We start from the raw sequence: 26,453 nt of genomic DNA, 5'->3' as shown, positions 1-26,453 counted from the left end.
TTCCGAGCTTGGCTTGCTCTCCAGTTAACAGATGAAGTTACAGTTCTGAGTGCAGCACAGCTGGGGGCTAAAAGTCATGACAGTACTTTGCACACAGAAAGCACACACGTGTGAAGTGCATCTCTTTTATTTAGGCCTTTGTCAGATTTTTTTGTTTTGTTTTTGAGCGGGGACGGTCCTGGGGTTCCTGGAGGTTGAATCCAGGGGTGCTGTATCACTGAGTCACATCCCCAGCCCTATTTTTTTGTGGTTCCAGTGTCTTGCTGAGAAGTTGAGGGCCTTTCCGACGCTGATGGGGAACTTGGAATCCTCTTGCCTCAGCCTCCAGAGTCACTGGGATTACAGGGCAGTGCCACCACGCCTGGCTTCAAATTCGTTACACTTTGGTTGCTCTTGTAAAAATCCAACTTTTGGGCTTTCTTTCTTTCTTTTTTTAATTTTTAGTTGTGAATGGACACAATACCTTTATTTATTTTTATATGGTGCTGAGACATATATGTCTCACATATACTAGGCAAGTGCCTTACTGCTGAGCCACAACCCCAGGCCCTGGGCTTTCTTCATGTGTCAGTAGCACCTGTCTCAATTTTCTAAAAAATAAGAATTAATGGCCCAGATAACCATGAGATTCCATTACACACTTATCAACATTGTCAAAATGAGAAATATTAACAACACTCAACACTGGTGAGGATGTGGCTCAACAGAAACTCTTATTCCTTGCTGGTACAAAATGGCACAGGCACACCCAAAGACAGTGTGGTAGTTTATTATTATCATTTTGTGTGCGGGAAATTGAACCAGAGACCCATACCAGCTTGGCAAGTGCTTTACCACTGAGCTACATCCCCAGGACTGGTAGTTTCTTTTTAAAACTAAAGAAACTCTTACTATGTGATTCTGCAGTCACACTGTGATATTTTTTCAACTGGGTTGAGCTGGTTTGTTCTGACAAAAACTTGTACATAGATGTTTATGCCAACTTTATTCATAACTGCCCAAACTCAGAAGCAAGTGGCCTTTAGCAGGTGAATGGATAAACTTTATTCCAGATATTGGAATATTACTCAGTGCTAAAAGGAAATCAGTTATCAAGCCATGAATGATATTGAGGAAACTTCAGTGCACCTATGTAAAGGAAGCCGACCCGTATGATTCCAAATACTACCGAGACAGCAGAAAGCTCAGCGGTTGCTCCCGGAGGCAAGGATGGCCAGGCAGAGCATGGAGGATGCTCAGGGCAGTGAAACTACTGTGTACAAGACTATCGTGGTGGACACGTGTCTGAACCCACAGAATGTGCACCACCAAGAGTGAACCCTAAGGTAAAGGCAGGGCTGGGTGACAGTGGTGTGGCAGCACAGTGTCATTGATTGTACAAATGCTGTGCTCTGCTCAGAGTTGTCGGTGGTGGTGTGGGAACTCTGTGCTTGCGGCTTGGTCTTGCTTCAAACCTAAACCTACTCTAAAATAGAAAGTTGATTTAAAGCGGCGTGAGGGGCAGATGACTCACACCCTGCCAGTGAACTGGGAAACGTTGCCTCTTCTCTGGGATGAGATGGGGTGGGTACCCTCAGCCAGGTCCTTTCATGCTGGGCATAAAACACCAGGCGGCCGATGTTCAGTAGGGACCAGATCTCCAGCATTTCTTTATTTTCTCTGTTAGTGGTTTCTGTTCTTTAATATCTCCTTCTCTCTTACTTTATTTGACTTCTCAGGTGAAACTCATGAATGCTTTTGTTTCTGATTAACATTTAAGATCTTAGATTCTCATCAGGTATGACTTCAGCTGTATCACACAACATTTCCTTTTCCTTTTTCATTTTCTTTCATGGTACTAGGGATGGAACCCAGGGCCTCACACATGCTGGACAAGTGCTGGACCCTGAGATGTATCCCCAACCCCCTCACCCTACATTTGTTTTTGCATTTTCATCATTATTTATTTCCAAGTGCACTTATTCCCATGGTAATTTTTTATCCATAAATGATTAGAACTTTTAAAAATGTTTTTCAACCACCTGAGAGCTGTTTATGCTCTTTTTTTTATTTTCTAAAGTTTTGTTTTATTTTTTTCCTGTTTTTTTACAGTATTGAAAACAAAATGCAGCACATTCACATTTTCCCGAGGAACTGTAAAGGTGATCTACAGGGATAAATGTTGTAAAGCCTGCAGCTCAATCAACTGATGTTGAAAACTCTCAAAGGGAATAGAGGCTTGATCTGAATGGTCTAGAACATGTACTGTAATTTAATATGAGATGGTCGTCTTAATATTAATGATTTAAAAGATGCGATGAGTACAGTCCAAGAATAAATCAAATTTCTGAACACATTTTATGCTACATATGTGTATAGTTTGCGATCCTTAGGTGTTTGTGCCAAATATTCTCTCTTAATACGTCCTTCAATGCGTTTCTTTATAACTGGACTTTAACTGCTGAGTCACCTCTGCTGCTAAAACATCGTGCTGCACCTTCTTTCTAGATTTCATGACCGCACTGTAGCAGCTTCTATCTCATGTTTTCTGTCATCATCTACTTTCTGCCTTGTTTCTTTCCTTTCTGAGTCTGGTTCACCTTGTTTGGCAGCAACTGTTTGAATCTTGACTCTCTGTAGTTTGGATGTGAACTGATCAATAACTGAAAATATGTGACCATTTTCTACTTCCTTTGACTTGGGTTCTTTTGTAAGAACCCGCCGTGTTGGTTTACCACAGGCGAGGGACTGCAGGGCTCTTACCAGCTCTCTTTCAGGGATATCTGTCTCTCGTTGAATTTCCTCAAATGTGTACTTTTCTCTATTATTAAAGAGCATTCATATGGTCATCTGGAAAGTGGAAACTTGCAATATATGCTTCCGTGTATTTGAGACTGTTACTTGTGCACCTTCAACACCAACTTCAGATCCATCTTCTTTTTTAACTGGACCATAAAAAGTGGCATTGAGATCTGCAGAACCCATGATGCTAGAGCATGAACTGTCAACCACTGTGCTTGGCTAAGTAGAACCTCCTAAATATCTCAAAAGCATGTCTTGGTGCTGGTGGGATGTTGCACTTTGGTGTGGCTGACTGAGTGGGCCAATATCCAGTTGTAAGCACCTGGACTGTGAGATCAACACCACCTAAAGATACCCCAGTTGCCCGTAGATGTTGCCTGAATTCATCCATCATTGTGTTTGAGACACTCATATCCCTAAACGTTCCTTCCAGTTTTGAAGTGAACTGACATCCACATTCAGTCTTTAATTTAGATATCATATTTTTTTTCCAGAGTCATCAGAAACACTTTTATTTGTGAGAACTCTCCGTGCCAGGTGTTGTTTATAATAATGTTCAAATACATCTTTTTCTTGCATAAACCTAAAAAGGACCATTGCCTTATCCAATATTGTTTCTACTTCTTGTTCTGTTAGCCTTTTGACTCCCTTTTTCAGCTTATCATCAATAAATAATGAGAAGTATTCAGGAGACCTGGAGTTGAGGTTGAGAAAATACTCAAAATCACCAGCAATGGTCTGTTTAAAGAGCCGGTCATTATCGAATGATTCCTGAAGGAAGCGATCAAATCTACTCTTCAGGTCCAATAAGCCTTGAATATAGTCAACTGGATTCTTTCCTTCTCCTTCTTCAGAAACAAGGGCTTTACCTTGCTCCTGCAAATAAGAACTCATACATTCACACATCATCTTCAAACCATTTGGCACATGACTAAATAACTTGTACATGCAAGCAAGGTCTTCTGTCTTTCCATTTTTCTACATACGTACTAGCCCAGAATTCTCCATTTTTACTATAGTCTTCATGTGCTTGGAAATGAGTTCTCTCTCAACTACCTTTACCATGGGCTCTTCGGTTAATTTGTCGAGGCAGTGAGTGCATCACGCGTTCTATTTCTTCATTAATTTTAGCTTCTGCTTCCTTTATATATACTGAAGCACTGTTTTCTGCTAAAAATTCCTGGTTTTCCATCTGAAAAAATTCTGCAGACATTTCCAAAAACAGAGTCTCAAAATCTTCTTCATAGACAGGTCTTCCCTCAAGACCTAAAATCATTAGCATCTGGCAAGCATTTCTTATTGCGCCTCTGTCTACAACTTCTCCTTTCTGCCCTCTTGCAGTCATATGCAATAGCGTTTGCCGAAGACGACCCCTAATACACCCATAACGAACAACTTATCTCCAAAAATAACCAATCCCAAATTGCAGACATTCTCTAGATTCTTCTGTTGTACATGTACGCGGTCCATATACATCAGTATGTCTCCAGTCGTCACTATAGCTGTTTGATGACTATTCCACGCTTGATGTGGTGTTTGAAGAAGGTTGTTATTCAGCGAATCTAGTACATCTGCTCGCGCCTGGTTCATGAGCTGCGCGGTGACAACCTCGCTGAGCGTCTCCACGCTTAGCAAAAGCACCGTGTGCCCGCTGCAGAGCTCCTCGGAGCTCAGCCCGCTCTCCTTCTCACGCTGCTTCAGAAGGTCCCAAAGGCTCTTTCCGCACGTTTCATCCACGCGCTTGGCGTCCTCCCGGCTGCCCGTGCCTTTGCTCAGGTTCCCCTTGGTGCTCGTCCCCTCCCGGGCGGCTTCGGGTCGCGCTCTGCAGCGCGGTGGCGCGTGTAAGGCGGGCCGTGGGGCGGCGGCTGGGCTGAGGGCTGCGCGGCCCGTTCAGGCCGGCCCGCCTCCCTTCATCGCGCTCCCGAACGTCCTCCTCCCCCGCCTCGGCGACGTTCATGCTTTACTGATTTCTGACTTAATCGCAGTCTGCCTAGAAATGGAGCTTGGTTTCATGCTGTCCTCTGAACTTTGTTGACATTTTCTAGTGACAGGCAACCCAGTGCACTTTGCTATGTGCTTGAAGGCATTCTCCAACAATTTTTTTGGTGCTAGGGATAAAAACCCCAGGCTTTGTGCATGTCGGGCTCTACCACCAGGCTACCCCTCCAACCCCATGGAAGTGAAATGGATCCATCTGACCTCCTTTAGAGGCCACACCAGGAGCCACACGCATTAGAAGGTCTGCGAATAAAGAGAAGGGCCTGTGCCCCTCATACCCAGAGGACGTTTTCCTGTCGTGAGCACTGTGCGAGCTGTTCTTCACTGCCATATGTGTGATTGACAGAGCTGGGTACTCCTTTGAATCATCCGATCTTTCTAGGTGTTCTGAAGTGCCTGGCACCTCTTAAAAGCAGAGGTAGTAACAACATATTTTGTAGATATCTTGCTAAAATTCACAGGAAACGTCATTTGGGGGAAAATGGCTGAGCCCCCTCATTTGTGCGTGGGTCTGGGAGTAGAGGCCCAAGGAGCCTGATATCCGCGGCTGGTGGGAGGAGCCCCTGTCCTATGCTGCTTTACTTTGCTGTGAACACTGTAATAAGGGATGAGTGCGTGCCAGTTTATGTAGCGTCTGGTCCTTCTAGATGTTCAGGAAACGGCCAGTGAATGACAGCACACCAAGAGCACTGTGTGTTCAGAGCCCAGGGCTCTTCCTGAACCCACTTGCGCACCCGAGGGGAGGTTGTTAGAACCCGGTAAGCATCACAGATGCACACACCCGGCCACTGGCTGACCCAGGAGGCCACTGGCTGACCCAGGAGGGAGTGCTCCTTCGCAGAAGCCACTTCAGATTACAGCCTCGCTGCGTGTGCAGTTTATTCTGTACCTCTGCCCAGCGGGACACCTAAGGCCCCAGTAGAAGCCTGCGGTCTTTCTAAATGTTGAGAAGGCCACAGCACGTGGTGAAAGTGGGCTACGTCAAGCCCCTTTGCAGGTGTTCTGTGGTTTTACAGGAGTGTTGCACTAGGAATTGTGAACTCTTTGAGGTGCTGGAGAGCGGGCCACCCTGGGTGGTGGTCAGCGGAGCAGGGGGCAGGATGCAGAGGCCAGCAATGGTCTAGCCATCTGTCAATGTTGTACTCAAGCATAAACAAGTCGCGATGCCCCAGGTATGGTTAAAGTAGAGGTGGTGACATAATCCCTGTACAAAGGTCCTTCGGCTGGTTGTTAGGAAGGGCTGTCTCCTGGAAGTGGCCTTGTCAACTGCCTCTGGGAGCTAGACTAGTGCCATGCTCTGTGGCTGGAATGAATAGTCAAAGGGGAGCAGGGCAAGGTGTGGAGGGGTCCTTGCTGGGACCTCTGCAGCTCACAGCTGGTTTTAGATTGTACCCGAAGGTCTGGTGCTTTGATATAAACTACCTGTGATTGTTGTGGACCCAGGTGGTTCTTTATTTTGAAGCATCTAGGTTTTGTGGATGTCCTGCACTGACACGTGGTAAAAAGTGAGCCAGTGGACTAGCTGATTTGTACACATCTGTCATGGTTGATGGAAGAGATACGCCTCGGACGTGGAATTGTTTGGCCAGCTCTGGGCAGCCTGCGTCAGGACTTGTTCAGTGGGCAGCACCAGAGGGTGGAAGGACATGCCCAGGGAGAGGTGTGCGCAGATGTGTCCGGGTTTACCTTTCTTCTTCTTCTTTGGTGCTGGGGTGGCACCCAGCCAGGTGAGTGCTCTGCCCCTGAGGTCCACCCTGCCCTGTGGGCAGCGCTCTGGCTGCACTCTGGGATGTCAAGCAGGTCAGTGGCACCGACCTTGCTGACATGTCAACGGTGTAGATGAAGCAGTGAACTTCCCTGAGGCCGTGCCTCGTGCGCCCCGACGTGCGCCTCATCTTCAGTGGAGTGTGACGCCATGCACTATGTCACTGTCGCTCTGCCAGTCCTTTTATCTCGAGGTCTTTGCCGTTTTTTATCTTTTGTGAATTTTTGTTCCTGAGAAAGCAAGATTACATTTTTTTCTCCAGACTGAATTTGCAAAGCGTATTCTTGGTTATCAAAATCTGTAGCTTTGGGATGTTGAGTTGGTAAATATTCACAACGTGGGGAGGCAAGACATGCACCGCCAGCTCGACCACACGAAACCGCACGTGGCGTGTGTTGGGCTGGAAGGACATGCAGCTGTAAGCCGCTTGTGTGTGTGTGGATGACTTTGTTCTTTGGGATTTTCCATTTCCTATAATGCGTGCAACCTTTTTTTTTTTTTTTTTTTAATAAAGGTCATTTAAAAAACAAAAGAAATCAGAAGAAAGAAAGAAAACATCCATCGTGTGTGAGGAGAGGCGGGGGCTGGCTTGAGCACTGGAGGGAGAACTGACTTTGTAATAAAAATTTTATTAAAAAAAATAAGAGAGAAAATCCCAGATGGGACCATTTTCTGCCACCAGCCTGTGGGCTCACAGCTCATTCCCCGACCCCAGGCCCTGGTCACCGCTCTTCTGTGGGCCGGCTCCATCACAGGAAGTCCGGGCTGGGCCGTCCTGCAACCAGGGCCATCTATCTACCTCACTGCTGCTGAAAATCGATGAAGAACGTGCGGATCTCCTTGGGGTGGACAGTGACGGTGGAGCCTTTTTTCAGTCTTGAGGGAGAGGTGAAAGGGCCTGGGGGAGCACAGAGTGTGTCCAGACGGGCACTTTTTCCTAGACTCCCCCGCAACCTGTGGCTGCCTACATCTGTGGTGGTTCCCATGGTGACGGTGGCCCTCTGCTGCCTGTGCCTGCCAGGTCCTTACACAGTGGGTCTCCCCACCTCTCCCTCTCCTGAGGCGTGGCCCACAGTGGAGTGTGTCATCGGGCTGGTCCTGACCCGTGGGCAGGTTTCCCCACAGGGTGTTGGACTCAGCGCCTGCGGGCTTTCTAACTGGGGCCATCTGGTGGAACCTGGCCACTGGGGGGGGGCAAACCTGTCCTCCCTCCCTCCCCACCAAAGACTCAATGTGCACTCTGCATGTGGCACCATGCTGTGTACAGTGGACAAGAGGAGATGCCCAGGACAGAGGAAGCACTTGGGACCAAGAGAGCAGCAGAGCCACCTGCCCAGGCGGGGGGGTGGGGGGGGAAGGCCAGCAGGGGTTGTCAGAAAGCGAGGACAGGTGCCTTCTAAGGTGGGGGGAAGAGATAGCAAAGTCAGAGGCACGAAGCTGCCTAGCCCGCGGGAGCTGCTGGGAAGTGGAGTGGGGCACAGAATGGCCACGTCAACAGGGTCAACTCTGGCAGAACCCCTGGGGCACACTCGGGAGCTCGGGGCTCTTGCCCAGGACAGGGCATGCAGTCTGTGTATGTGTTCGTTTCTCTCTCTCTCTTTCACACACACGCTCATGTGTGTGCCTGCGTGTGGAGACTGACCCAAGCCTTTCTTGACCTATTCTGGTAGATCAGGGAGGCTGCAGATTCAGAGGGGAAAGGGCCCTTGAGGCCCCCCAGTCACGAGGGCAGATGGCTGGATCTGCACGGGTCTGTCCAGCTCCCGAGCCTGGCAGGGACCTAGATGGAATAAGGCAGGGGTTCCCACACCTCTCTGGTGGCCAGTCTTCGTCCTCCATCTCCAGCGCTGCAGCGAATGTGCATCCCAGGTCCCTGTGAGTGAGCGCTCCTTGACCACTACCACGGGCCCCAGCCCCCTCAGTATGGCCTGCAGGGACAGGAGCAGAGTGAGAGGTTGGCCCCACAGACATTCCAGATTGGAGCAGAGTAGAGAGCCAGAGCAGCTGTAGGGGTGGCCGTGCCTTACGGGACACGCCTGCTTCAGCTCTTGACTCCGCAAGGCAGGGAGCATCAGCCTGTTTACAGGTGAGGAAACGGAGGCCAGGCTGTGTGCTTCCTAAGGGCCTGGCCAGGTGAGGGTCTGGGAGGGGCAGGTGGTGCCGGGTGCACTGGGAGTCTCTCGGGTGCCAGGTGCTTGGGCACACGTCCTTGCTGCAGAACCTCTCCACAGCCTTTCGGCCTGACAGATGAGGGGAGAGGCTGGGGGGTGGTCACCCCTGGATCCTCTAGGTCATCTTCAAAGGAAGTCTGCCACCATCTGCTTGGTTTCTGATTATGCAGATGGTGTCTGTGTGTAAAAGATCATGTATGGAAGCGACAGACGACCTGCTAGGATAACTGACAAAGCCCAGAGGCCTTCAAGGAGGAGCAGGCGGGTGGGCCCATGGGGGTCCTCACTCAGGGCCTTAGATTTTCCTGGGGAGGCCTGCCATAGTGATCTGGGGGGAAGGGCAAGGGGGCAGTTACCTCCAGATCCACAGTCACTGGCCGAGACAGGGCCGGGTCCTCCCCCACCTCATACAGGTGGTGTAGCCGCAGCAGGACACGATGCAGGTCTGCTTGGGCCTCCCTTTGGTGGCCTTTAAGCACAGAGGTGGCAGTGAGGACCCCCAGTAGCTAACCTCAAGGCCCTCGTCTGTCCCAGGTGCTTCACACTTGACTGATTCCACATCCTCAGCCTCCCTGAGAGGTAGCTGCTTGGTCCCCACTTCACAGAAGCAGCCAAGGCTCGGAGAGCAGTCCCTTGCCCAGGGCCATGCAGCTGGAGTGCAGGGAAGGGAGGACTCCAGGCCAGTCTGAGCCAATCCAGGCCTCCTGGCTGTCACTCAGGGGCGGAGGCCAGCGTCCTCATTCCCACTGAGGTCATCACTGGGCTGTCCTCAAGTGCTCCCATCCTCTCCTGCCCTACCCCTGAGGCGAGGTGCAGCCATACCACCCAGAGTGGTGGGAGCAAGCTGTCACTTTTCTCACCACAGTGATGAGGAGGCAGGTGCTGTAATAATACCTCTATATCAGTGAGAAGGGCCTTCCCACTGACCCCCATGGAACATGGGGAAGCAATGAATTCATGCTGCACCAAGTCAGGAGAGCTGGGGGCTCCTTGCTACCACAGCACTACCTGGTCACCCTGACTGATATGGTGGTCTTGTTCGCCGCAGTGTCCAGGGATCTCGAGTCCACCCTCGGCTACCCCCCATAGGGAGGCTCTCTTGCTGACGCTCATGTCTTGCAGATGAGAGGAGCAAGGCTCAGGGCAAGCCTGAGTCCAAGGCCCTGGGAAGAGGGCCCAGCTGACTAAGAGACCCTGGCTCATGGAGCCAAGCCTGCGGCCACCCCACTGCTGAGTCAGACACTGAGTTGGAGCTGAGGTATTGAGATCCGATAAAGCTCATCTTGGGGCTCAGAGCTTGCTGGGTTTTAGACACGCATGTAGGAATGGCTACCCCAAAGCTAAGAGGTTTGTAAAATGGCTTTTACGTATGCTCTTGGTGCAGCGGCTAAGAATCTGAGTTCCAGAGTTATACAGCAACCCCCACCTCCTGCCCTGGACAGCGAGGTGCTGTAGGAGCCCACTTTACAGGCAGTTGCAGGTACCTGGTTCCCTCAAATAGCAAATGGAGATGGACCAAGGCCTTCGGACAGGTGGGGAATGGCCAGAGTCACCCAGCAAGCTGGGCAAATGGGCTCCAGGCCAGGACCAGCCACACCATTTTGGGTCTTGGCCATTTTCTGGAAGATGGATCCTGTGTAGCCCTGAGGGTTGGGCAGGATAAGGATAGCTGTCTCTGTGGGTCTCGCCCCAGATGAGGGACCAGGTGACCCCACAGAGCTGTGAGGGTCTGAGGTGAGCCTCTGTCTGGTGATGGACTCAAGGGCAGTCTGAGGGGTCTGCACCCGCTGGATGGCTGCCTCACCTTTCTGAAGGTTGTGCATGTGCCTGGCGTGGACTGTGCTGTAGTTCCAGCCAGGGATGCTCAGGATCTGCAGGTGCAGGTTTGGGGGCAGTGTCACAGCCTCCTGCTCCAGGGGTCCTGGGAGCTTTGGGGCAGATCCTGCAGCAGACAGAGAAAGAGGAGGGGGTCTCAGGACCGATCCTCCTCCAGGCATTCAGAACTCCCCATGGCGTTCCCCTGGCCCTCTCGGCCCGGCACTCACCCACCCCGTGTGGGCCTACGCCGGTCAGCCGGCCTGCTGGTCCTGGCGCCCCGGCTTCTCCACACCTTGCCCGTGCTCCCGCGGGTCCTTCCCTCCAAACCCAAATACTGGGGCCACAGAGCTCAGGGCTGGGAGGCTCTTCAGGGTCCCCAGCCCCGCCGTTCAGACAGACAAGACTGAGTCCGGAGAGCTCCAGGCAGCTCTACCTTCTACTCCAGGTCTGGGAAGCTAGTTCCTCCCTGTTCTGCTGTCAGCGCTGCCTGGAGGTCACTCAAGCTGCCAGCTTTGTACCCCAGGCCTCACAGACTGGTCTAGGCCTGGGCCACCTCACCTGAGCAGGACCATCAGAAGCCTTCCCTGGGCCTGCTGCACTTGAGATGGGAAATCAGGACTCTCAGTTTGGGGTGGTGCTGTGGAACCTGTATGTCCCCAAAGGCCATGTGTTGAAGGCCTGGTCACCAGCCTGTACTCTTGGGAGGGAGGGAGGGAGCCCACTGCAGCAGGCCCTTGATGGGGGTGCTGATACCCCAGCCCCCTCTTCTATTTCCCAGCCTCCACGAGGTGAGCTGACATCCTCCACCTCAGCCTCCAAACATTATGTATTGTGCTGCCTAAAAGCAACAGGGACAAGCAACGAGGGACTAGAACCTCTGAAACCAGAGCCAAAATAACCTTTTCTCCTTGAAATTGATTTTCTCAGGGATTTTGTTGCCGTGATGGAAAGTAGACTACTATGGGAGCAAGGGAAGAGGTGCCCTCCTAGCACAGCCAGGAGCTTTTACGGCATGTGCCGGCTGGAGGACAAAGGCTATTCAGACAGTGACGGGCTGGGGATAGCCTCATGCCGCTCCTGGCCTGAAGGCCCACAATACCCCTGCCCTCCTGAGGTTATGTGGGCCTCAGAAAACGTTCTCCTGTGGCTCAGCCACTTCAAGTTGCTATTCTCTCCTTTGCACCAACAGAGACCAGAGTGGGGCAGGCAGGACAGGGCTTCCTCAGGCACAGCACATCTCCTGTAGCAAAGGCCCTGTCCCCAGGCGGGAACCACTGACCCTGCTAGGGCAATCAGAACCCGGTCCTGGGACTCGGAAGCAAGGGAACTAGTGTGAGCTGGGTGGACAGGTCAGAGGTAGTTCAGAAAGGAAGGCCATGAATGCTTGCTCCCGAGACACCCACCCTGCCCTGCTCCTGCCTGCCCAGGTTCCTTAATTAAGGAGCTTGCCCAGGCTCTGCCCCAGCAACTGCCCCTTCAGTGTCCGCTGTCTCCAGGTTCAGAACCCCAGCTGTGTCCCTGGAGTGGCGCCTGACCTCCAGCTTGTGCTCCAAACACAAGGCACCAGCCCTGACAGCACGCCCTCCTCCTGCCCTGAGAAAACTCCTGGACAGGGCGGCATCGGACCCACCTGCAGCCTGGAGCACACCGTAGGTGCTCAGTAAGTGCACACTGCAAGAGCAGGTAACAGCCCACCTGACTGCAGAGGCCCTGGGAGGTTCTGGCCTTGAACTGAAGGAGGAAGCACCTTGCAAGCACAGCCTATCGACACCTGTACGAGTGGGCAGAATAGTTCCAGGATTCTGAGGACAGGGCCAGATTGTAGCTGGGTCTTTACTTCTTCAAAGCCTGCTCCAAGGACCCTCTTCAGTATGATCTTGTCTAATGTCTCTCACCTTCCGCTGTGTTAAGGAAGACACGGAACTGCACGGTGGCTAACCTACAGATCCTCCGCGGAGGCTGAGCGCAGCCTTGCAGGCGAGGCTGTGGACTAGAGGCACTCTCACCTGGAGAGCATGCCTCATGCAGGTTCCTGACCTGGAGACCCACACTCAGACAAAACCTGTCTTTTAAATGCTGGGCCCTCGGGCCTGAAGTGACATGGTGACAGTGTCACATTAAGACAGTCAGACACATCAGGAGACAATGGAGGAGAGGACACAAGGGGGAGGCGTACAGTGGAACAGCTGCCAGCCCTAGCTCTGTGCTTACCAGCAGGGTAACCTTGAGTGGGCCGCTGTTTGCCCTCGGTCCCTGAGGTCCCTTCCTGCCCCTGAGCTGCCCAGATCCCTGAGGGCATGAGTCCCTCCCGAGGCCAGCCTGGCCCAATGCCGTGTTCGGGGACAGAGTGATGCGTACTAGGAATGGGCACCCCTCTGTTGGCCAGCTCTCTGACCAGCACGACGGGCCTGTGCTGCAGGGCCAGTGCAATCCTCGGGCGCAGCGCAGTGGTGACTGAGTGGGGCCCCAGCAGGAGCCAGAGCACTGGGTAGACAATCGAGGTGTCGTTCAGCGTGAGGTTGTAGTTCAGGTTCCAGGCCAGGTTGTTCCACAGCCGCCGATGGAGCATGACCTGTGGGAGGGGGTGATGAGAGGGCCTCCTTGTCCTTTGAGTGCTCGTGGGCAGCCCTGAGGGCTGTGGAAGGACAGGCCACCTCTCCTACCTCCACCTGCCCGTTGCCCTGGCTGGAGATGCCGTGTGCGCGGTCCGACAGCAGCACAAGCCTGCTTTTGCTGTCCTCGATGAAGGCCGACTGCACCATGGGGAAGTAATTCTGCAAGGTAAGCACCACGGGAGACTCGGTGAAGTGACCTAGGCCGCCGGCCAGCCCCCCGTGGCTCAGCAGCACACAGGGGATGTGCCTTGACCTGGAGGTCAGTGCATGGGGGTTCAGCTCTCTGCCCTGATGCTCCCTAACCACGTGGCCCAGCTGATGTGGCTCCAGGCCCTCAACACACATCAATGCACCAACCCTCAAAACAGCCCACTGACAAAGCACTGAGTTTTCAGAAGAGGAAACAGGTAGAAACTAAGATCTCTCATGCATATGTGGCAGCACCAGAATCCAGATGCACTCTGACTGGCAGCTGTGCCCTCACCCCTGTGTAGGCAGGCCTAGGGCAAGGGGGCATTAAAGGAACTCTCTCTAGAGGCCTCAGCTGCTTAAGGGGTCAGGCAGAGCATGACAGGGTGCAGCGTGTGGCAACAGGGTTACCCGGGCGATGATGTTGTTCACAAAGGCCTGGTGGGGCCTCCGCTGCATCTGGTAGCCATTGTTGTCTGAATAGAGGAGTTTCTGGTTATTTATGTCACTGCTGGTCCTCAGGATGGCCTCTCGATTCAGCTCCAGGGGGCCCACTCGGTACTGCTGCTCTATCCGGTGACAGAGCAGCTCTCTGTCCGGGCCCGGAGGCACATGGACGAGGCGGGAGTGGATCTCGAAGGTGTGAGCCCGGGCGGCGGCGCTCCTGGAGGAGAAGCGTGTGTGGGAGGTAAGGCCGCGGAGCCTCCGCTCCTCTCCCCTCCTTCCTGCTGGCGGGCTGGGTAGAGAGGGGGCCTCCTAGGGCCATGTGCACAACAGCACCACCTGGGACACTGAGAAATGCAACAAGAGGAGCCCGGATCCCTGAAGCCATGGAGCTGCTGTGTGGGCCTGGCCCTAGGAGCCCCTCTCCTGGGCTCGGAGCTCAGTGTCCAGCCAAATGACTCGGCACATGTAGAAAGCACACCCAGAGATGCTGCAACCACCAAATGCCAGGGCAGGCACAGGGCAAGGGTCTGGGCACTGACAGCCTCTCGCTCACTCATCAGCTAGTCCATGGGCATTCCCAGGCACCCAGTGGTGGGCACCAGCCGGGAGGCACCTGTAGAAGTACTGCCGGATCTCAGTCGTCAGCTTGCCCCTCACGATCTCCATCTCCACGGCTTTCCAGGCGGGCACTGCGGTCTTGTTGGCAGTGAACAGGTAGTTGTCAGAGATGGGGCCCCGCTTCACGTCGCCGTTGACGTGGTACTCCAGAAACTCCTGGGTCATGTGCACCGTCCGGTTGCTTTGTCTGCAGTGAGAGCAAGAGAAAACAGCACCCCTGTCCTGCACAGGGTCTGGAGCCAGGCTGACAGCCCCTATCCAGATGCAGCCAAGAGCCCAGAGCAAGGAGAACCACCGTGAGGAGGCTGTGTAATGGTCACCAGGACACAGTGAGGTCCACGTAAAGACCCCACCCAGAGCCAGCCAGTCTCTGTGGGCTGCGCTTCAGGCCTCAGAGCACACCTTCACAGAGGTGGGGCGGGGGCCACCCAGGAGGCCAGCAGGGTCTGTGAGCAGCGCCAGTACAGGAAGGATTTCTGTCATGCTGACCCTCAGCTGTCCAGCAGGACACCATATTTACTGACCCCATGTCACATCTCACATGCAGGGCCTTCCGTCACCTGGTTAAATTCTCCTGGCCCCAAGGCCCCAGGGGACATGAACTGTTAACCCGTTTCACTCCAAGACACATGGAGGCACACAGGCTGGGCCATGTGCCATTGCTTGCCCAAGATGGTGCATTTGGAAGTAGGCCAGTGGGTGTTCAAAGTGAGCTCTGACTTCAAATTCCGTGCCCACTCCTTAGGGTGTTCTGGTTAGGATGGAGGATGTGGGCAGAGTGGGGAGGGGTCCCAGGATCTTACAGATGTATATTTTAATTGCAAATCTACAGGTAGCCTAATCAATGACGTGCTTCTATGTTATTTGTAACTGGGCTTGGCCTTTTCGTGGGCAGGGGATGAACTGCCACGGCTCTGCCCACTGTGGGGATTTCTGTGGCATGGGAAAGGAAGCCAGGCAAGGAAGAAAAAGGAGGCATGCTAAGAAGGGTCCCACTGAGACCCCATGAAGAGGAGAAAAAGGAATGACTTCCATCTCTGCGGCAGCTCCTCTGAGCTCCCAGCTCCCTCGCTCCTCCTCTGAGCAGGTGGCAGATGCTGGTTCTGCAAGGCTCGGCTGGTGGGCTTTGGAGTCTAACAAGAACATCCCTGTGTTCACCAGTGTTCAAAAGCAAGGGAGAGACAGGCAGCCAGGCACGGGACAGCGTGGCGTGAGCTCTGGTCCTGGAAAATGCTAGGTGGGAGGTGGCCTAGGTGTGCGACACCTGTGGGCTGGACAAAGGGGACAGCAAGTGGGGCTGCCCCGCAGAGGGTGTCTGAGAGGGGCACGCGGAGCGCGCGAGGCGGGCAGTGTGCAGACCCCACCGCTCCCAGCCTGGCCTTGCTCCACTCCTGCTGGGCCCCGCCCGCCTCACCCCTGCTGCCTGCTGGCTGCTGTCGGCTGCTCCCGCTGCCCAGTCTGGGAAGGGGCAGTGGAGAGCTGCTGACACAGCCCTCGCCCTGAGCCCCACCAACACTCACCAGCACAGATGCCCCTCCAAGTGAGAAGGGTTGGGGGCCATATGAAGACAATTTTGAGGGTCCCTTCCTGCTAAAGTTTGAACTTAAAGGTCCCCCAAAGGCTCGTGTGTTCAAGGCTTGGTCTCCAATATAGCAATGTTCAGAGGCAGGAATCTGGGCAAGTGATTGATCATGAGGGCTGGAACCGTATTAATGGACCAATCCAATGGGTCAATGCATGGACTCTTGGGAAGTGGTGGAAACTGCAGGAGGTGGGGTGTGGCTGAAGAGTGGGTCCTGAGGGACATGTCTTTGGGGACTATATCTTGTACCCGGTCCCTCCCCTTCCCCCTCTCTCTGCTGACTGGCTGCCATGAACTGAGTGGCCTTCCTCAGCCACACCCTTCCGCTGTGATACTCTGCCTCGTCTCAGGCCCAAAGCAATGGAGCTGGCTCACTATGGACCAAAGCCTCTGACTTTGACTAGTGAGCCAAAACAAGTCTTTCCTCCTCTAAGTGGTTTTTCTCAAGTATTTTGTCACAGCAATGAAAAGCTGACCAACACACTTCATGTTCTGAAGGGAGTGTGACTACTTCCTGAATAGAGATGCTAAGTTTTAAAAAGTGGATTATGCGAACATATTTTTTTCCCAGGGTGATTCCCTCAATGCCCTTTTTGTCTCTCGGTAGCAGGTTTGGAATTAGAAGCCATAAGAAAGGCTTTTTTTTTGCCTTGACCTAGATTCATACTCCTTGAATTAAAGATCACAAGAGCAGGAAGAGGCCTCACTGCCATTTGGTCCTTCTCTCAGGCAGGTGAGCCAATGGAGACACCAGGAAGGGCCAGGGATCTGCTGTGCCTGGGCCCCGGCCGCACCTCTGCTGCAGACCAGCAATGGCTGTGCCTCACCTCTCCCAGATGCTGTGCATCAGGTTGGTGTCCTGGTCGAACAGCACAGCATAGCAGTCGTTCACCACGGACACCAGGCGCCTTCTCTGTGGGCTGCTGTGTCTCCTCAGCTTGCGCTTAAACCGGAGCGTGCTGGTCATGGTGGTGGCCTCCTGGGCCTCTAAAGTGGGCATGACCCTGTAGTGCCGGTAGCTGAGTCCCGGGATGATGCTCAGAATAAGCAGGTCATACGCAGAGAGGTCCTTTGTCGAGTTCTGGATCTGCAACCAGTGGATGGAGCGGAGGTGGACTTCGGGGCGGGAGGACGCTTGTTCCCCGGGTGACCCCTGGCTAGCCCCTTCTGGAAGGTGTGCTCCCCGCCCCCTGAGACAGTGGTGTCTTCTCATCTCCTGGACCATGCTGAGCTCTCCCCTGTCCTCCCTTGGTTTTGGCTTTATCCCCTGGGACCACCACAAAATATACTGGCCCCTGGAGATCCTTTGGTGGCCGAAGGCGGCTGGCTCTCAGGTGCCTGGGGTTTCTCTTACTCAGGGTCATCCCCCAGCTCCTCAGTCCTCCATCTGCCAAGTGAATGATGGTCTGACCTTGACCTCTGACCTGTCCTGGAACCTGAGACCCACACATGCAGCTTCCTGCTAGATGCCTCCCCTGGAAGTCTGGCTGCGCTCACAGCCACCCCTCCGCCCCTGCCTGCTCCCCTCTGCCTTCCCCAGCCAGCACCCTGCTGTGGCCCTTCTAGCTCCACCCACAGCTGCTGTCCAGGCCACCAGGCTCCACCTGTTCTCTTCCAAGGACTCGGCCTCTTGCTCTCCCTTCCCTGTGGCCTCCGCATGGTGAGAGCTGCCACAGACCCTCCCTGGCTATAGCCCGGATGTCCCCAAACCCACTCCTGTCTCCACCATCTACCACAGCACCAGGGGAGCGTGTAAGACTCTCCTCAGCTCTGCCTCGGGAAGGGGGTCCTCAGTCCCAGCAAGATGCAGCCCCCACTTCCTGGGAAGGGCCAATCCCCATGCTCGTCTCCACGGAGAACCACCTTTCAGGTCAACCCTCCTGGCCTCTGCCCGGCTCCAAGGTAACTGACTGGGGTGGGGGTATTGAAGGGGTCCTCTGAGCCCCTGGAAAAGCCCCCTGGCTTAGCTTGCTTTTAGCTGACTTTACAAATCACTCATTCTGGAGGTCAAACAGTTGAACTATTTATTATTCGTCTCCCCTGATGATAATGGCTGCCTAGGTGACCTCTCAGGGCTCCAAGCCTGCTTTTGCTGAAGGCGCTGACCCTTCACTTGGGGCCTGCGAAGCGTCTGGCGGGCAGCTGGAACAGGGTGGGAAAGCCTGGCCGCTCTGCCCTCAGGCTGCTCTGCCTCCTTTGTGGCTGTAACCCCTGGGTCAGGTTCCTGCTCAGCTCTGCCTGTGCGGGTGCTCACTGAAGGCACGCCGTCCAGGTCCGGTAGCCCAGGCCGACACGCCTGAAAGCCACTGACCTCCTCCACTTCAAGGCAGAAGACACCAAGGCAGCAGTAACTGACGTTTCCAGGGTCTTCAGGCCCTCATGATGAGCAGGCCACCACCCAGGCACCTCCTTCTCTAGCCAGAGGTCCTCTCCTGCCCTGAGCCTCTCCCCTCGCCTTGCCGGACCCTCGCTGAGGGGAGCTGGGTTTTGTGAGCACGCCAGCTGGCCATCTTCTCTTTTCCAGGCATCGTGAATCAATCTTTTTCCTGCCCCAACAACTTGTCCTTGATTCACTGACCCCTTTTCGAGAGCCATGAGTAAAGGGCTTGGGCTGGGACCACCCAGCCTGCTCTGCAGCTGAGGCATGCAGTTCCCAAGCCCCTCGGGGAGGCCTCCTGGGGGCAAGTACCAAGCCCAGGATTGGCCTGGCCTTTACCCCAGATGATTCACCTGATCCTGCAGGGACACGCCCCGGGCCACCCCAGTCAGAGGGGCCCCAGCCCAGGCGCCTGCATTGCTTCCCCCCACAGCTACCACTGGCCACGTGCTCTTCACGTCTTATTTTCCTTCTCCCCTGTCTCACCCACTAGGATATGAGCCCCTGACAGACAGCAGGGATTCTGTCCCTTGGTTACCAGTGTCCCTGCACCTAGAAAGGGTCTGACACATGGCAGGAGCTCCAGGAATTCCTGCTGAGAGCAGATCCTCTCCACGGGCCCTGCACTCGGTGGGGTGGCGTGGGGGTAGCAAGTGCTCAGTCTGCTCCAACCGTCCCCTCCCCCTCAGGGACCCTCCACTTGCTCCTGAGCCACCCTCCACACCACAACTGCATCTATGTCCCTTGGTGGGTTGGGGCCCACTCACCAGGGCCCTGGGAGCTGGAGAGTGTGGGGTGGCTGGGTGATGTCAGGCCCTCTCTTCCTCCCTCCCCAGGGCAGTGGCTGGATGGGAGGGCTTCTGGACCAGGGCAGCTCCAGGCAGTGGAAGGAGGCACAGATGGCACGTTGTGTAGGACGTGTCGGTGGGTGGCAGGGGCAGCTCTGGTAACCCCCTTTAAGACCCCAGGTCTTTCTGCATGTGCAAGTGGGACACAGATCATCAGCAAGCGGCCAGCTGCAAATGCCTCCTGCAGGGTCCCATGTCCCTACCTGTGCGGGCACCGGGCGGCCCATTTCGTCTGTGATGCTGACTCTGGGGTAGTGGACAGTCAGGGTGATGATGGTGGTGACGGTCCAGGCCAGGGGGTTGTACACTGAGGCGGAGTACCCAGCAGGCCTCGGGCTGCCCCCTGGCTCACTCCACATCTCTGGGTGCTCTGGGTATATGGGAAACAGGCAGGTGAGACCCAGCCCTCCGAGACCCCAGGGGAGAAACAGGTGAACAGCTTGGCCAATGTGGCTCAGCACAGACCCTGACCAGGGGTGTCCCTCTGGTGGCTGAGGGTTCACTGCCTCACAATCTCTCCTTTTCCACCCACTTTACTGATGAGGAGACAGACCAGAGAAGTATAGTCGCTGGCCCACAGTGACCCATTTTCCAAGGCCTGGACCAAAGCTTTGAGTACTTGTCATTGTGAGGAAACAGAATTCTCTGGAGCCTGGCCTGGCATCCGAGGGCCCTGCACTGTGGGCCTGGCCTCCCTGTCTGTTCCATCCTGCCGTCTCCTGTGCTGGAAGCTCCTGGGCCCCTGAACACTCCACCCGCTCTGCGGTCTCCTTCCCTCTGCTGGGGCACCCTTTCTGTCTTCTCTCCTGTGAGTGTCTGGGGGGCACTGGAGTGGCAGCCCGTCAACTGTGCTACCTAGCAGTGACGTCAAAGCCCAGCTCACAGAGGCCTGTCTGTGCCTCTCTCCCAGCACCCGGATGCCCCCAGTGTGGGGCCCTGTCCATGCCAGTCCTGGTCCCCAGGGCCTTCCAGATCTGCAGGTGGGAAGGGCAAGGGCAGGGCTGGAGGAGAGCAGGGCCCAGACACCAGAGGGGCAGAGGGAAGGTTGGGGGAGTATCAAGAAGTGCAGCATGACCACGGTGAGGTCTGGGCAGGGGAACCTGGGCCTGTGCATGAGAAAGCCTCATGCCTATGTAGGGAGACCAGCTCGTCCCCATTACCCCGACTTCTCTGGTTTGAAACCCCTAGTCCTGGGTGAAATGGTACACTGGTCACCGTACACACGTGAAACCTTGTGAACAGGAGGCAGGTCCCACAGCCCCCAGGAAGTGGTCTGCAGCCCAGCTGAGCTCAGGCGGGTGCTGGGAACCAAGATGGGGCCAAGGACACTGGTGTCTTCCCTGTAAGGTGGGGCAGCATGGGTTAAGGTTCTGAGCCCGTGCTGTTCCTTCCTACCTCTGTGGCCCTGAGCTAGTAAATAACCCGTCTCCGTTTCCCAGCTCTGAGGACCCTCACAGGTCCTGTCTTACAGAGATCTGGCAAGACGTCATAACCACATACACGAGAAACATACTGAGCTGAGTAAGTGCTCAAAATACTACTCAAGGCTTATCTGCTCAGTCCCTTTTCCAATTGCATCAGCCCTTCCTCATCCCCTGGATGAAGAAACCGAGGCTTGGTGCACTGCAGCCACTGCCGAGATCAAGGTCACGCCACCAGTCAGGGGTTCGCAGGGGCTGCAGACTCAGAGTGAAGCTTAGTCGTTCAGGCCCCCTCCGCCCCTTCTGGGCTTTTCCTCAGAGTGCGGCCGCGGCTCCCTGTGGGGGCCGGCTTACCTGTGTCAGCGGCCCGGGCTACCACTGTGAGCTGGAGCCTGTCCAGGGCAATAGAGGACATCAGCTTGCGCACTCCCAGCATCCCCGCGGCCAGGTGCTCCATGTACATGTCCCTCACCTTGGGGGACTCTGTTCCGGTGATGGCATCGTGGTGCTGGACCTGCGGCACCCCGAGTCAGATTGGAGGAAGAAGGGGATCAGGGCCTGCCCCTGCCAGGCACCTGTAAGGGGCTGGGTCTCGTGCCAGTGGGAAGGTGGGCATCCCTCCCATCTTACAGAAGAGGAAACCGACTGAAGAACGTGCCCACATTTCCTGACCAAGTTCTCCACCTTGGGCAGAGAGACTTCTGGAAAGGACTCAGCTGGACGGTGCTCTGTCTTGCCCCGTGTGCAGCTGGTCTGTTCCAGGCACACTTCACACAACGTGACATTTATGCTCCTCTGCGCTGAGGCAGGGGCAGGGCTGTGTCCTACAGAAGGGAGTGGGGCTCTGGCCTGCTGCTCTGGTGGGCTTTGAGGGCAGTCGGCCTCTTCCCAGCACGTGGCCAGCTCTGCCAGCTGTTCCCTTCGGGTAACTAAAGAAGCCACGTCCAGCAGGGCCCTTTTGTGGATGGGTGACCATGGACATGCTGCCAGGCCCCCTGGGCCTCGCTCTTCCTATCTGTGGACACGTGGACAGGCAAGGCCAGGGACAGCCACAGTGCCAAGTGGGCGAAGCCTACTGTCACGATGGCCCGCCACCTCTCAGACGTTCCCGCTGACCTCACAGTGCAGCAGGACTGACTGACATGACTGCCATTCTACTCTGTCCTTTATTCCTCTTGAAAAAAACAGATACGAAGTTTAATGAAGCCACCAGCTGGGTGCCAGGGGACCTTGTGCCCAGCCTGGGTCCAGCTCCATGGTGCACAACGCAGTGACAGGGGACTATGGCTTTTCTCATCTGTAAAGTGGGGCCCTGAGAGCCTGGGCGAGGAGGATTTGCTAGGACAGGGTCACAGTCCCACTTCCGTGGCTGAGAAGCATGGCGTTACCTCCGAGACGGCCCAGCGGAGCTGCTGGAGCTGCTGCAGGGCCCAGGCAGGGTCCAGAGTCCCGTGGGGCACTGGCCACAGGTAGCGCGTGAACATGGACTCCCCGGCATACAACAAGGCACTGGCGCGCCGGGCCATCCCCTTGAGCACGCTGCGCGAGGTGTAGAAGCCCGTCCAGGTCGCAGATGGCTCTGGGAGACCAGGGCAGATGGTGAGTGTGAGGTCCCTGTCCTGTGAAGCCCACTAAGTCCTTGCTCTGACAAGCTGAGGAAGCTGGGATCAGAGAGGCAAGTGTGCCTGGGTTGCCTAGGCAACCGGGGCAGCTGGTGACCCCAGACGGTGGCTCCCAGTCCGGGCTCTTCCCCAAGCCAGACTGAGAGCTGCTCAGGGAGTCCTGGACAGAGGCTGGGGCAGGGCAGGAGTGTCAGGGCAGGCTGGGGACAGGGTGCTGGAGTACCAAGATCAGTGACAAGAGAGCCAGAACACACCTGGGAAACCTCGGGGAAGGAAGAGAGTGAGATGAGGGCTCACCAGGAGGGCCTGAGTGCTGGCAGAGGGCTACCGGGAGTCCTGGGGCAGGCCTGCACTTCAGCAGGGTCCCTCCAGCAGCCCAGGGAGGGTGGACGGGGGTGGTGTGGGAGCCCAGCCATCCAGGTGGCTGGTGTCAGGATTCCAGACAAAGAGGAAAGGGGTGCGGCCAGGCCCCAGAGGAGGCAAGGCCGAGCGCCCGGACAGGCTGTCTCAGAAGGTGGCTCACGGTTCCCTGAGCTCTCTGCCTCCTCGCAGATACCCTGGTTTGCCCTGTGCTTCTTCCCTGCTCTTTCCCACAGACCTGGGCCAGCCCCTGGTGGATGGCCACATGACCCTGAGGAAAGGCCACAGACTGTGGAGTCAGATAGACAGGTTCCCCACAGCTCCACAGGAAACTGATGAGTGCCTGGGGTTGAGGGCTGGGGGCCAGGATTCCTGATCAGCAACTTCACTGCTCAAGCACTAATCAGGGCAAATGGCTTTGACATGGCCACGCCCACCTCACTGCTAGCCACGCCCCCACGCCCTCCTGCTTCTCTCCAACCTCCCCCGCATTGAGGTATCCCTGCCCACAGGACATATCCACACCCATTTCCCCATAGCCACACCCACATTATCCCCACCCACACCACCCAGCCCACATCATTTCTGCCCACCTCAATTGTAGACATGCCCACACCCTCCCCCCACGTGTAGCTGCACCCTCAATAGCTTGGTGCAAACCAGAGGGTCCTGACAGCTATGCAGCCCCACCCCATCACCACGCAGCCTGAGACGGAGGCCCAGAGGGGCAGGCCTAACCCAGGTCATGGATGACTGGGCAGCAGTCAGGTGCCCTGCAGCCAGAGTCCATCTGTGTTTTCTTTGAAAGAGAAAGACATGGGGAGAAGGGAGCTGGCCACCAGTGAGCTTTTGCGTGGGTATCTCCCCTAGTCCTGCAGAAACGTCACTTTACCAATGATGACCCCAGAGCTCAAGAGGTGTCTTCACTTGCTGGAGCAACAGCCCATGCTGGGAGTTGTGACGCAAACCCAGGTGTGCTGGGAATCACTGCCCAGGGCAAGCCCTTGCCTCTCATGTGGCTGGGAGGCCCCTGATAGGCCTAGCTCAAGGTGCCCGGGCCCCATGGTGGCCACTCAGCCAGTGGATGCCCCTAGGTTTCCTCAGCTCCCTGGCTGGACAGCCAGAGAGCTGTTGGAATGCCTCTCCTTTCCTGTCTCCTTTCCAAAGCAGCCTCTTGAATCAGTCAGTCTGAGCATGGAAGTTAGTGCTAGGCAAAGCTTGCTGGGAGGAAGGACTGCATTTGGTCCCTGAGCTGTCATGGTGGCCCAGCCACCATCCCACCCAGCCTGCCTGGGCTGCTCCAACTGTGCAAAGGACCACAAGGCCCTTGGAAGGCTGTGACATCATATGCAACAAATGTTGTAGATGGCAGCATTTGGTCAAAGCCATCCCCCTGTGGAGGCCTGAGGCAGGGTCTGGGAGTAGACTGGAGAGAGCAATTTCTACTGCCCCAAGCTAGGCAGAGGAGCAGGCCTGCAGGGAGCCACGAGTAGGGTGCACATGGGGTGAGGGTGAGGTGCGGGATGTGGGGCCAGTCTGGACAGGGTGCTCATGCTAGCTAGCAGCTCTGCTGTACCCCTGCAGGCCGTGAAGCAGCCTCTAAAGCAGGGGATGCGCAGGTCACGTTCCTAACCTGGCACAAGGGGCTAGTGGTGGCACTGAAGCCAAGTCCTTGTTCTAGAGCAGTGGACAGGGTGGGCCAGAGTGTGGCTGGTGAGCAGGGGCTGCAGCTGCTTGGAGCCTGCGGTGCTGGTGTGGGCCTGAGGAGCAGTGGACCAGGGCTGAGGCAAGCCAGGCATGGGCCCCATGCAGAAGCCCGCCGCACACAGCGTTGCAGCCTTGAACCCGAGTACCCATGACCTGCTGACCTCAACCTCGCCCTTCCTCAGGAGCAGCAAGAAAACGAACGTAGCGCAGACCCGAATGGGACTGCAGGCCTGACCAATAGCACTGGTACTCTTCCAAATCCCCATCAGCAAGATCTGGACCAACAGCTTTGATCCAACTGCTATATAAACCCTGGACTAGGACACTCGAGCAGCAACCCCTATTGGGTCCCCTCTTGCCCTAAGAGAGCTCTGTCTTTTTACTTTGGGCTCTAATAAACGCTACTCTGACACTCACTCATCCTTGTCTGTGGATTTCATTCATTGAATTCTCTAGACAAGAACACGGAAAGAAGAAATTGGTGGCGAACTGCCGGGTCTGCTGCAGCATGGGACATGGCCTGCCACTAAGAGGCGCAGCACCTCACGCCACAGTAGTGGAGAAGAACCGGCTTCGTGGCTCTGATCTTAGAGCCGACACTGGCAGGCGCCTGCCCGAATAGCTGCTAACGCGACAACAGGCTTTCTCCGCTGCAGAGGCCTGCAGCTCACACAGAGTATCCGCGGCTGAAGCGGAGAATCTAGTTTCATCTCCGACTCTGGTGTGAGCGTGATTACTCACGGCTCCCTCTGCTGAGCCCTCCCTGTGTGCTGGGCGGGAGGCTAACAGCTCTTGTCTCATTCAATTATTACAAGCATGAGAGCGAAGTGTCCCCATTTTGCTGCAGGGAGGCTTCAGGACTTCACAGCCAGGGAGGACAGCGTCTTAGGTTGCACAGTGGCCGGCCAGTTCTGGGCCTGAGCACACAAGCATGATGCAGAGGAGGCCAGGTGCCCCTGATAGTGATGAAGCAATTAAAAGAAGCAAGCCTGGGGCTGTTGGGACCCTTGGAGTCCCCTAACCCAGACTTAGTGTCTGGAGGAAAGGATGCCTGAGGAGGCACGCAGGGCACAGGCAGGAAGAGCGGGTGGGGAGTGTGCCCCCTGCAGGGGCACTGCAAGGGCAGCGGTGGCACACTTCCGGGTGTGGGCAGGGTGGGAGCTGAGCCAGGGAGCCAGGCCGTGTGGGGGAAGCAGGTGGGCCAGCCTGCCTCAGTGCCCTGCCCAGGGCCTGTCTGGCACCCTGTGGGCACTGAGGTGTGTGGACATCCCGTGGCCGCCCTGGCACTGAACTGCTATCCCAGGCCACAGGGCTAGTACCTGAGGAATAGGGCAGGAAGTCATGGTGGTTGTAGACCGGCCAGGAGATGTTGAGGGCGTGCAGCGTGCGGAAGTAGTCGCTCAGCGTGGCGTACTGCACCGAGACGCCCAGCTCCTGGGACAGGCTGTTGATGTGGTCCAGCAGCGGGTCCATGTTGGAGAACTGCACCGAGGCGTTGAAGAACTGCTTGTCGCATCCCTGCAGGGGACACGAGAGCAGTGCTCGGCCCTCAGAGCAGACCTCGCCAGGAAGGTGGGCCCTGCCCTCTCCCTGGCACCAACAGGGCTACAGGCTCCCACAGCTGGCACCCCTGGGTGTCTGAGGCCCATGGTAGTGCTACTCACCCACACGGCCAAGAGTAATGTGGTAGCTACTAATAGTGCTGACCAGAGCCAGGGCTCACGCTGCCTTATGCACCTTCAGGAAAGGCAGCCACAGGCAGCCTGGACACGAAATCCAACCCCAGCTGCCCTGCTAAAGAGCTGTGTGGCCTCAGGACAAGTTCTTGACCTTTCTGAGCCTCAGTTCCCTCAACTGCAAAACGGGACGACAGCAATGTCTGCCTTCTAGGTTCAGTGGTGCAAATTAGATGGACGAGACAAAAGTTCCCATAGAACAGTGCCTGGCACACAGTAGGTGCTCAATAAAGGTCAGTGACAACGGTATGGTGCCCTGTCTGGCACTGCCTCTTGGATGGAGACTGTGCAGCAGGTACTATTATTATTCCCATTTTACAGAGGGAACTGGAGGTCAAGCAGGACGGACAGGCCCGGGCCTTGGCCGCACAGCTGCAGGGTTCTGTCAGGCGGGCTGG

At 55.6% G+C, this 26,453-nt stretch overlaps 1 protein-coding gene and 1 pseudogene across 1 annotated transcript in view; both read right to left on the bottom strand.

Moving 5' to 3' along the window:
• Positions 1-2,172: 2,172 nt before the first annotated feature.
• On the bottom strand, positions 2,173-4,738 carry LOC124994320 (cullin-3-like; annotated as a pseudogene).
• A 2,416-nt stretch (positions 4,739-7,154) lies between these two features.
• Positions 7,155-26,453, bottom strand: part of Man2b2 (mannosidase alpha class 2B member 2) — a 30,734-nt gene continuing 11,435 nt past the window's right edge. The window contains exons 7-19 of the mRNA XM_047567194.1: positions 25,639-25,837; positions 22,019-22,209; positions 20,985-21,144; positions 19,413-19,579; positions 16,812-17,071; positions 14,398-14,589; positions 13,749-14,001; positions 13,197-13,307; positions 12,892-13,105; positions 10,520-10,657; positions 9,072-9,184; positions 8,355-8,472; positions 7,155-7,442 (exon numbers count right to left, since the gene is read on the bottom strand). Coding sequence (XP_047423150.1) covers positions 7,345-7,442; positions 8,355-8,472; positions 9,072-9,184; positions 10,520-10,657; positions 12,892-13,105; positions 13,197-13,307; positions 13,749-14,001; positions 14,398-14,589; positions 16,812-17,071; positions 19,413-19,579; positions 20,985-21,144; positions 22,019-22,209; positions 25,639-25,837 — 2,214 coding nt within the window. The 3' untranslated portion in view covers positions 7,155-7,344. The remainder of the gene's footprint in view (positions 7,443-8,354; positions 8,473-9,071; positions 9,185-10,519; positions 10,658-12,891; positions 13,106-13,196; positions 13,308-13,748; positions 14,002-14,397; positions 14,590-16,811; positions 17,072-19,412; positions 19,580-20,984; positions 21,145-22,018; positions 22,210-25,638; positions 25,838-26,453) is intronic.

This window comes from Sciurus carolinensis, chromosome 10 (genome assembly GCF_902686445.1).
Source record: "Sciurus carolinensis chromosome 10, mSciCar1.2, whole genome shotgun sequence".
NCBI lineage: Eukaryota > Metazoa > Chordata > Mammalia > Rodentia > Sciuridae > Sciurus > Sciurus carolinensis.
The sequence above is the reverse complement of the archived record's forward strand: the minus strand, read 5'-3'. Positions and strand labels throughout refer to the sequence as shown.